Source organism: Leishmania martiniquensis, chromosome 4 (genome assembly GCF_017916325.1).
Source record: "Leishmania martiniquensis isolate LSCM1 chromosome 4, whole genome shotgun sequence".
Lineage (NCBI taxonomy): Eukaryota > Euglenozoa > Kinetoplastea > Trypanosomatida > Trypanosomatidae > Leishmania > Leishmania martiniquensis.
In genome coordinates this window covers 438,655-450,000 of record NC_090139.1, presented here as the reverse complement: position 1 = coordinate 450,000, position 11,346 = coordinate 438,655, and the positions used below count along the sequence as shown (strand labels likewise).

General features: G+C 57.4%; 2 protein-coding genes across 2 annotated transcripts; one reads left to right on the top strand and one right to left on the bottom strand.

Moving 5' to 3' along the window:
* Positions 1-743: 743 nt before the first annotated feature.
* On the bottom strand, positions 744-3,428 carry LSCM1_07516 (uncharacterized protein; the record flags this gene model as incomplete). The annotated part of the gene is made up of 1 exon (XM_067324884.1): positions 744-3,428. The coding sequence occupies one exon, from the start codon at positions 3,426-3,428 to the stop codon at positions 744-746; it is 2,685 nt and encodes an 894-aa protein (XP_067181491.1).
* Positions 3,429-9,438: 6,010 nt separating this feature from the next.
* Positions 9,439-10,569, top strand: LSCM1_07515 (uncharacterized protein; the record flags this gene model as incomplete). Its single annotated transcript, XM_067324883.1, has 1 exon — positions 9,439-10,569. One exon carries the CDS (start codon positions 9,439-9,441, stop codon positions 10,567-10,569), a length of 1,131 nt encoding a protein of 376 aa, XP_067181490.1.
* Between the last annotated feature and the right edge of the window lie 777 nt (positions 10,570-11,346).

Here is an 11,346-nt window from a genome sequence, read left to right as displayed (position 1 = left end):
AATTTCTAACTTTAACTTAACCTTAACCCTAACCCTTAAACCTTAACCTTAACTCAACCCTTAACCCTAACCCTAACCTAACCCTTAACCTCAACTTAACCCTTAACCTTAACCTAACTCAACCCTTAACCCTTAACTCCAACCCTAACCCTAACCCAACCCTAAATGTCGCGCGACTGTGATGTGTGTGAGACGAGAAAGCGTGAGGGGAGGAGAAGAACGTGATGTAGGTGGCTGACGCTCCTGCTAGTCGCATGCGCTTGAACAGCCCCCCTCCACATTTGGGGAGCAAATCTCGCCGCGGCTTCGCTGCGCTCGCGGGTCTCATTTCTCCTGTAAGCAGACTTCTGGCCAGGACCAGCCCTCGTCCCCCGTAGCCGTGCTTGCCCATCGTGTGGAGTGTACTCCGTTCCGCGTTCTCTCCGCTGAGTGCGGCGTGTGCATGCTGCGGAGAAGAACGGCCCCGTCACAGCTGCCCGTCACAACCCCCGCAGCCGCTCCTTCCTGGTGGACGCGCCGGTAGCCGCTGTCCTTGCCGTGGTAAGGGAACGCTGGCCGGGGAAAGAACTCCCCATCAGGGGTGCTGGGGCCCCGTTGCGGGCGAACATGAGGGGGGGCCATGTCGCCCCCATCCACCCGCCCCGTTGCGAGAATCGTGGGCGGCGATCCGCGCGCCTGCTCGCATAACGGGGAGTACGTGCTGCGCAGAAAAGGCACCGCCAGGTCGTCGGCAGCGCGCCGCGTCACCCCCGTGTCGTACCGCCGTCGTCGGCGAAATTGCGTGATAGCTCATCCGCGGGGTTCACCTGGCCGGCGATGTAAAAGAACACCACCCGCACGCGCTCGGTAAAGTAGAGGGCCGTCGTGTACGCGTACAGGCGGTTCAGGCAGTACCCTCTGCCGATGCCACCGAAGCCGTTGTGCTTCCGCTGCGCCCGCACAATCGCAAAGTGGTCCGTGACCACCGCCATGCGCATGGTCGGGCCCCTTCTCGCGGCCAGCCCGTGCGCCATCAGGTACTGCAGGCACAGCATCGCGGCCCGTGGCTCCGCGTGCGCCGAGTGCTTGGCGGTGAAGTATTTGTCGTTCGGCAGCGGGTCCGGCACCCGCGTGCGTGGCGGGCCTTCGCCGACGCGACCTTTCGGGTGCAAGCCCGTGACCCACCTCTGCTGCAGAGCGTCGGTGGTGCCGTTCGCGTACCGCACCACCGCTCCCCACCCGTCGGCCGACGCGTCCGTGAAGCAGATGGCGTCGTACGTGCCATCCTCGTAGGTGGCCGCGGTCCTGTCCGCGATCGTCCACCACTCGTTCTCGACCAGGCGTCCGCCGACCGATTGGAGGCACGCGAGGACGTTCGACCCCACATAGGGCACCTCGTCGTCCCAATCCCGGCCGCGGTCCACGAGCCGAAACATGGCTCGGTACGCCTGCTGCAAGGGGAACGCCTCCGCCGGGTTCAGGCGCGTCGTGTGCATGGCGTACATGACCAGCGACGCCAGGGACGCGAAAGACCGGCATGAGAAGCGCGTCGCTCGGAGCGCCAGTTTCAACTTGGCCACCGTCTTGAGCGCGTTGCGTACCACCCGCTCGCTCCCGTTCCAATGGAAGTCCTCTCCCAGGAACGTGTTGTCGGCCCGTGCCAAGGATAGCAGCTCCTCGTCCGACATGGCCGCCACGGTCTCCCGATCCGGGGAGGTGAGGAGGTTCGCCGTCCGGATGCGGGCTAGGATGCGCCGCACCGCGGATAGAAACGCACGCTCCTGCCCCTCGCGCGCCGCGATGAGCATGTTGTCGATCATGGTGAAGACCGTCACTGGTGTGTCGATGTCCACGATCGTCCATGTCACCGCCTGCCCCACCGCTACGCTCCATCGTGCGCCGGTGGGCAGCGTGCAGCACCGGTAGAGGACATGGTCGCGTGCGCGGAACACAAACGTGTTCCGCATCTCCTCCGGCAAGGGGATGGCGTCGTAGAACGCCACAAAGTCGAGCTGGAACATGTACCGCGCGTAGCGGAGCTCCTGGCGCCGCCACTGGCGGGTCGGATGCTCCACCTTCGGCAGCTCCTGCTTCGAGACCAGGGCGTTGAGGTGCGGCTCGGTGATCAGCCGTCGTCGGCCTTTCATCTCTGGGACAGAGAACGTGTTCACCCCGCGCACGCCCTCCGGCAGCGGCCGGCGCGAGGCTGGGTGGCGAGGTTGCCAGTCGCAACGCTCGAACTTCCCCATCTCCACCGCTCTCAGAACGTCCGCGAGCGGCAGGGACGCCGTCTTCACCGTGCGTGAAGTGCGCAGGCCCACGAACCGCCTCGGGTTCATGTATTGGATGGCCTGCTCCAGGAACCGCTTCGTGCGGCTGTGCGCCGTGGGCATTTCCCGCACGGCCGCCAGGTCCAGCGGCGTGGTGCGCTTCAGGTGCAGGGGCCACTGCCGCGCGTCGGGCAGCGTCGCCACCGGTGGCAGCCCCTGCATGCGGCGCGTCTCCGCATACAGCTCCGCGTCCGACACCCCCAGGCTCTTCGCCGTCGGTGCCTCCCATCCTAGCTGGTCAATCCTAGGAGGACTTGCGCGGCGCTTTCCTGCGCGGCAACGGCCTCCTTCGTTGGCTGGAGGCCATAGCCCAGGTACCGCTTGAGCGTGTCCGCTCGCGTGTGGCCGGTGATCCGCATGAGGTCCGCCTCGGATACGCCGTTCGCTGCCAGGTGACGTGCGGCACCCTTCCGGATGGATGGGAGGGCCGCCGCAGGGTTCACGCGGCGCAGCGCTGCTCGCACCTGATCGCGGAGGCTCGTCACGTCCGCAAACAGGCGCTGCGTTGGGCCTCGGCTCCTCACCAGCTTCAGCAGCAGGGCCGCGTCCTCTCGCTGCAATCGCGTCCCTATCGCATAGGGCCCGCGGAACCTCGCACCCTTTCCATAGCGGATCGTGATACTCACTGAGGCCGTCGGCGAGCTCTCCGAGAGTGCGGAGATGTGCACGTCCTTTTTCAGGAGTGTCCCCAGGTCGCCCGCTCGTGCGGCGCAGTGCCACGCCAGCTTCAGGAAGAGCGCGGCGCGCGGGTGGGTGCGGCAGAGCTCCCTGTAGGCCCTCTGCATCTCCTCCACCCGCAGCGGGGCGGGTGGGTGCGTCTCCGACTCCCTCTCGAAGCGCCTCGCCGCGGTGGCCGCCGCCCGGAACTCCGGTGAGGTCGATAAATCGTATCCGTCCGCCTGGTTTGTGTACAGGGGGAGGTTCAGCAGCGCGCCCTTGACGGACGCCAGGGCCTTGGAGATGGTGGGCCACTGCCAGTTCCGCGCCCGAGCCGCTCGCACGATCAGGTGGATGACCGCCTTTGCCAGGTCGCAGTCCAGCAGGTCGCTCGGCATCGACCGCAGTTCTCGCAGCCAGCGTATGTGGCCCGCGCGGACCTCCGGCGACACCGCGGCCCATGCCACCGCGCTGACGTGTGGGGGCCTGTCCGGGTAGATGTACCACCCTCGTGGGCAGGCGCGCCCCCCAGCTCGCCCGCCGTCCCCGTTTTTTAGGGGAGCGCCGTCTCTCCGTAGAGCGCCGCGTGCTGCTCATGGAGAAGTTCTCCGGGCGCCGTGTCGGGCGGCGTGGCGCTCAGCCCGTCCTCCTCTGCTCGTCCCGCGTCCGCCAGGAAGGGGTCCTTCGCGTGGGTGCCCCTCGGGGCACCAGCTTCCGCGGCCTGCCGGCCGACCGTTGGCGCTGCCAACGTGCGCGAGTCCTCTGCCTGCTCCGCTGCCTCGGCTGCCCGCGGAGGCGCCACCGTGTACACGCCGACCGTCGCCTCGCGCGGTTTCGCCGTCACCGCATAGTGGCCCTCATATGCTCCCTCGCGCGCCGACGCCGTTCCTGTGAACCGCGCCCCGAGTTGGAACACCCAGCCTCCTCTGAAGCACCGCGGCAGGCCAGCGTGCGCGACTCCCTGCACGATCAGGAAGTGCTTCGATGTGTCGGACAGCGCGGACTCGTCCAGCAGGCGGGCCTTCCCGTTGCGCGTCGGTTTTCCATACGGGTGCACAGAGAAGCCCATGCGCACCAGGGCGTTCGCCACGTCGGCGGGTTTGCCGGCATCGAATCCGTACGCTCTGGCGCGCCTGCACATCGCCTCCACGGCGAAGGACCAGTGTGCGCCGTCCGCGAAGTTCGCGAGCGCCGATGCCGTGAGCATGTAGCACAGTTTGCGCCGCGCGGCGGCTGTGGCGGCCGCGCCGTGCGCCTCTATCAGCTCCTCGACACTCGACGCGTGGCCGCCCTCCAGCTCTGGCTCCTCCTGTCGGGGTGCCGTGGTGGGTGAGTGGGGGGGCGGGTGATGGCCGCTGCTCCAGCTCCTTCCGCATGGCCGCCGTAAAGGTCTCGGCGGACATCCTCTCCTGCGTAGCGCGGATGAGGAAGCGGCGCAGTCGGCCCGGCAGGGTGGAGGCATCGCCGATGGGGCAGGCGTAGTGGTGGGAGAAGAACGATGCCACCATGTACAGCCCACAGTCCTCACTGCCGCGAGCCTGTCTCGCGCAGTATCCGTTGTGGATAGCAAGGCGTGGCCACATCGCCTGCAGACCCCGACGCAAGTCGCGTTGTACAGGGTCCGACGGGGCGGAATCAAAGACCGTGAGCGCGTAGGTGCGCTTACCCTCGGCCCGTGTCAGCACCCCCGCAATCCAGTGGTGCCGGATAAAGAGGGGAAAGTAAAGGACCCCGTGCTTCCGCACCGAGTCCTGAATGCGCGCGATGTGCTGCTGAGTTAGGTTAGGCAACGTGTCGCACGGTAGTACTTTCCCTGGTGGGAGGTAGCGCTGAAGAATCGCGTCCAGTTCCCTGTTGGACGTCTTCCCCGCGCGCAAGTCCCCACCCCACAGTTCCTCTGTGGAGGGCCGGCCCTTCTTCAGGACGCTGTCTTCGTCCCGGCAAGGCCTTCTCAGTTTTTTGTACTTGGGTCGGCCTTGTCCCGTACCGCGCTGGCCGGCTCGTTTGGCCCCGCCCCACCGCCATGCCACATGATCTGCGGTGGCGGCTGGCGCGCCCCTCGGCTGCGATACCCCCCGCTCTTCCGTGCGGGCTGCTGCGGCGGTTCTCGTGGCTAGCTCTGCCGCTGCGAGTGCTTGGCGTACGCCTCCATCTGCTTCTGGAGCTGGTCCATCCGTTGCTCAAGCGCTGTGTAGTCGGCTGCCGCCATCCGCTGTCCGTCCGGACCGTAAATGGGTGCGTAGCCGCCTTCAACGATGCTCGACGCTCTCTCCGCTCTGAACAACTTCGCCTCCTCGCATGCCGTGTCCCCGGTCGCGTTCGTCGCTGATGCCTGGAGCAGCTGGTAATTGAGCGCGTTCAGTTCCTTTGTCGGGAACAGCGGGTATTCCAGACGCTCGATGGGTGGGCCATAGAGGTCGGTCCTATCGCCGTACAGGCGCTTTGCCGGGTGCTACTTGCGGTAGATCATACCCTGTGTCAATGGAATAAGCGTGGAGGTACTTAGACGAAGCGAAATCTTTTTCAGGTCACTTGAGAAGAGGGTGTAGGTGCGTGGCATTCTGCAACGGGAGTGTGTGAAATCTCGGGCGGTCACCGAAGTGTCCCCGAAGCTGTGCGTAGGTGTGGCGCCCTTCGATCTTGGCGATGATTTATAGGTCTTGATCGTAAAAATACAGAAGGGCGCTTCATGGATTGAGCTGGCACTTTGCCACGCATTGGATCAGATGGCAAACGCTTTTTGAAGAGTGGAGGCTACTTTGAAGAGGCCGCAAGATTGTGTCGTTCGGTTGGGGGGCGAACATGTGGTCCCTCGCGCGAACACCCCCCCCCCCGGCTACTATGAAAGCCAGGGGGATTGCTAATGATTTTGTATTTATTAGGGCCTTCGCCTATTTTCCTCTATCAACATCGCCCTACGTCCGTTGTTTGCATGTCGGGGGGGGGGGGGTTGAATGAGAGATTCGAAAAAAATGCTTGTTTTGGGACAATTGTGAGATGGCTAGAGTATGGGTGACGGTGCCGTGGAGGGCGAAGGATGTTGGTAGTGTGCCGGTGACCTGACTGTTACATGAAAATCATGGATGCGAATAAGGAAAGGTAGGCGCCGAGGGGGAGAGTGTCATTGTCGCCATGTTGGGTGCCCAAGCGTTAGAGAGGTGCCCACTTTTTAGCAAAATAGCATCATTTCTTCTCTTATTGTGTGAAGCAATGGTGAGTAGTTGCTTTAACTGTGAGTTTGTTGGTCATGTCATGCAACACGTTATAGTCTTTTTGTATGTGTGTGCTGCCCGTGAAGCCCCAACTCACCATTTCCTAATAGCAGTCGCTGAAGTGGTATTCCCCTCTCGCTGGGAGTGGTATGGCTTTCTTCGTTGGAAAATATCACTCTTAAAACATGGTGTGGGTCGCATCGCTGCGATTTTTTGGACTTGGATGCCGGTCGCAGGCCGTTTTTGCCAATGAAGGATGGGTTTTCGTCTGGAGGTAAGACTCATTCTTTGTGGAGGATGTCGCGGGGGATCGGTGAGGGAGGGAATGTAGGGAGCCATTTTGTATGACTGCTTTTCTCGCTTCTGGTTTCACGGGGTTATTTCGCGCTTGTGGAAAGGCGAAACAAGAGCTGGGAAGTAGCGATATGCTTGCATCCCTAGGAGTTGTTTCCGCGCGCGCTGCATTGCTGTGTAATTATGTATGGGAAATAGTTTTCTGGCAGCTTTTAGGTGCAGAAGACTTGAGACCCTCGAATTCTTCAGTACATCTGCGATGATGTTTCTGGACGCAGGCGGCAGAGGTGCCGCGTATTTATGTAGTGCTTGCTTCTACGTGTCGTCGTACATGTCGAACCGCAGCAGTGAAGATTGCGGCTACTGAGGATTTTGTGGTGTCTGTGTAGAACTAGGACATGCTGTTTCCAGTGGATTCCGGCACAGAGCGTCCCCGCGGTCAAGGCGGTGTTGATGTTTTGGTGAAGCGAAGGAGACAGTACTGAAAAGGCGAAGGTTGCCTAGTAACTTTCGAGTACCAAATGTCTTTGTACTGGCCACGTTTTTGCGTTATCATGTACGGAATGTTGTACAAAGTGGTCTGGAGAGAAGCTTAGTGACAATCGTTGTGAGATTATCTTATGCGATTAAACGTTTGCGGAGGAAAAGCAAGGGCGTGTCTTGAGACTGTGTATGGGGATATGTGAAGCAGAGGTAGAGAAAAGCGTTGGAGGGGAAATTGCGGAACTCTTTCTCTGTGTGTGCACCTGGATATTTATGCGATAATTTATCTGGGAAAGTTTTTTGATCATTTTGGACGCTGGTAGTGCTGATATGCTGCCTTTGCAGTGACCTATGGTGAAATTAGCAGTTATAATATTGCTCGTTCCCTTCAGCATTTTCACTCTGGTAGAGTCCTTGAAATGCAGATATATATGTATATATAATGTACCTTTGTTTTTTCATTCAGAAAGGAGTTCTGAAGCGGGAGATAGCAGTTTCTTAGTGGAAGGATGTAATACGCAGTAATGTTTATTCAAATATATTTTTAGAGAGAGCTGACTTAATGTATGTAAACTTGTTTAATGAGGGCTTTTTCTTTGTCTTGTGACGTGCGCAGAAGGGGAGACTGCTGAAGAGCTTTGTTGATTTTGCGTATAATTCGAGACGCATCGGATGCGGTTTACATTTAGTGGTCGGAGGAATCTTATAGATTATGTGAGTAACCGAGCTTCTCTGCAGTAGTAGAAGAGGATGCTGCCAGAACGCTGTGAGGAGAGGAGAGAATACGACTGACAAAATGCCTTGCTAGTCGCTGCCCGTAACAGTAACTGTGACTTGCTGTTTCCATTTTCGACTACGGCATAGTGGGCCTGGAGCTACTACCGGCCGATGAAATATGAGGGAGCGGATATCTTGGGGCTCACCGAGATTAATGAAGAGGCGGTGTTGTAGTGTGATCACGTCTGCTAGGGTTTCTCTTTTGTGAAGTGAGATGTGTCTTTTCATTTCAATTTTCTTGCTGCAGAAGGGGGATGGCTTTCGTTGCTCTAGGAAGTTTGTCGGACTGGTGTTTGTCAAATGAGCTGAAAGCGAAGGCGACCCCGCTCATAAATTATCTGCAGGTTTTGAGGTGTGATGCATTTGAAGTAACATGCATCGGGGAGGCGTATGTAGCACTTTGCTTTTGTGGGTAATCACACTACTTCTCGCATTAGACGCTTACCTTTGTAGTTGAGTTGTAGTAGATTTTTTTCCCCATTGGTACGATGCCGAGCTCCGCCGAGCGAGCTAGGCGAGTGGCTGTAGCGAATGCAGGGCATATATGGAGCTTTCTTTTTAGCCCCTTCAAGTGTTGCTGCTTACAGCAAGTGAACGTTGCGTGTGCGGTGCTCGATGTTTTCTGATGCCTTTAGCGGACGCTATGGTGTCAGGTGAAAAGGTGCCTGTTGGCTGGGGTGCTTGCGACGCCAGGGTTATAGCTCGGCTGCCGTGTAAGAATGGCTTAGTGCGTTGACTCAAGGCGACTGAAGGTGTATTTCAGTGAGGTGGTTGATTAGCTAGTTCTTTCGGTAGTTGCATGTATCAATTTCTGATTTTTTTCTCTCTTTCTCTGCATGTAAGTGTGCGGTCGTGATATTGGTTCACAAGAGTCTTGGGAATGCTTGTACAATGTTGCGATGGGGGGCATGACGGTTTAACGGGAGGCGTGCGCGTTGTACGGACGTTGGAGTTTTTGTTTCCCTCCGGGCTATCTCTCATGACACTGTGGTTAGACTGTATAGTTCATTGTACTGTAAAATGGGTGTACGCATGGTAGGTGTAGGGTACAGATAGTTTTCTATCTGCTTTTGATACGAGTGAACGTTTATTCATCGCATTTTTATTCAGCTTATGTGATAAACGATTCTTTTTTGTTTAGCCTGTAATAATGGGTCCTCAGTAGTTTCTTTAAGATTCTCAGCCATGCGCATCCCCTATGAACCTGTGGCTTCGGAGCGGTTGAAAAAAATAAAAAATGTGCAAGGAGGGTTTGATGCTGCTTAGCACAGACTTCCGGTTATCCTAACGGATGTGCGTGTGTCTCTGTGTGGTCTCACTCAGAGCAGTGTTTAAGTGAGTCTATCAGAAAATTCGCCAAGGACGCCAAAGGATATTTTAGTTTCTTGGTGAAGGCATCGAACGGGTGTTGGTAAGAGTGTTTGTGTGTGTCATCGTCTTAGTAGGATGGCGGTGAAGGGGCGCTCAAAGGCTCGAGCACCAATACGCTGTCTCTGGCCACTAGAGCTCTAGTATGTTTGCAAAGCGGAGATGATAGTTATCTTCACCAGTTAGCACGCTTTTTCGCCACGAATTCACCTTTGCGATATGGTTTCTGTTTCCGTTTGGGGGCCACATGTGGCATAGCTATTTAGATATCTAGCGGGTACATTTCGCGTTTCAACAAACTCATTTTCAATCTCTTTTCTCTTTTGTCAGCAGGTAAAATGGCCGACTACGAGCAGAACGCGATCGTGTGCGATAACGGCTCCGGCATGGTGAAGGCCGGCTTCTCAGGCGACGATGCACCACGCCACGTCTTTCCATCTATTGTGGGCCGCCCAAAGAACATGCAAGCCATGATGGGCAGTGCCAACAAGACGGTGTACGTTGGTGATGAGGCGCAGTCGAAACGTGGCGTACTGTCGCTGAAGTATCCGATCGAGCACGGTATTGTGACAAACTGGGACGACATGGAGAAGATTTGGCACCACACGTTTTACAATGAGTTGCGCGTCAACCCTGAGCAGCACAGCGTGCTGCTGACAGAGGCGCCGATGAACCCAAAGCAGAACCGTGAGAAGATGACGCAGATCATGTTTGAGACGTTTAACGTGCCGTCGCTGTACATTGGCATTCAAGCTGTGCTGTCGCTCTACTCGTCTGGTCGCACTACCGGCATCGTACTGGACGCAGGCGATGGCGTAACGCATACCGTGCCCATCTATGAGGGCTACTCGCTGCCGCATGCGGTGCGACGTGTGGATATGGCCGGTCGCGACCTGACCGAGTACCTGATGAAAATCATGATGGAAACTGGCATGACTTTCACGACGACTGCTGAGAAAGAAATTGTGCGTAACGTGAAGGAGCAGCTGTGCTACGTAGCGCTCGACTTTGAGGAGGAGATGACGAGCAGCGCCAAGTCGGCTAACGAAGAGGCCTTTGAACTCCCGGACGGCAACGTGATGATGGTGGGCAACCAGCGCTTCCGTTGCCCAGAGGTGCTGTTTAAGCCATCGCTGATCGGTCTCGATGAGGCACCAGGGTTTCCGGAGATGGTGTACCAGTCTATCAACAAGTGCGACATCGATGTGCGCCGTGAGCTCTATGGAAACATCGTGCTCTCAGGCGGCTCGACCATGTTCCGCCACCTGCCGGAACGCCTGGCGAAGGAGATCTCCAACCTGGCGCCTTCGTCGATTAAGCCGAAGGTCGTCGCGCCGCCGGAGCGCAAATACAGTGTGTGGATCGGCGGTTCTATTCTGTCGTCGCTGACAACGTTTCAGACAATGTGGGTGAAGAAGAGCGAGTACGATGAGTCTGGCCCAGGCATCGTTCACAACAAATGCTTCTAAGGGTCTCCTGCAGGTGTCATGTAGATGATTCAGTGCGAATAGAAGACGCTAGTGGAGTGAGGTGCTGCTGAGAAAAGGCGGACGCGGTAGCTATTGCATTACTCCGGAGATTGTCTTCGTTTCTCATCCTTTCTTGTGCTTTTTTTTTGGGGGGTTAGGTGGTGTGTTGTTCTACCTTTCATCATCGTTTCTTTCGTCCCTTTCGCATATCTACTCGAGAAAGCTTTGTCTTCATCTCACTCCCCGTTTTCTCCAGTGTCGCTTTGCTATGAAGCTTGTGTTTTGTAATTTTCCCCATCCGGGTAAAGGTGGTGTCTGTTTGTCTACGCCTGTAGCCCCCACAAGCGATTCCGATTCACAGAGTGCCTGCCTCACGCTAACGTGCCCTACTTGCTCTTGTCGCCTTACACGGCTTCCAGTCTCTCTGCCATGTACGGTTGCTGGCGGCAAGCAGCATTCCTGTGCAGGAATGCGCGGTACGACGGCAGGGCGGAGAGCCAGCTAGCATGTAGCAGAGACGAATATCTACCCAAATTACTCTTAAGCAGAAGCTTATAGCAATCAAGAAAAAGGCTTGGACACGTTGCTACGGGTTATTTTTTTATTATTCGCGCCTGTGAGTGGGCTAGTACCGATCTCCTTAATTCAACTCGTTTGATTTTCGCGCGATACGTACCCAGTGCCTGGGCTACTAGGATGCTGCCGCAATGTTAGCCACGGCCTTCCGGCGGCCGCTTGAAGGCCAGGCGGTGTTTTGAGGAAGATCGGCATCGAGTG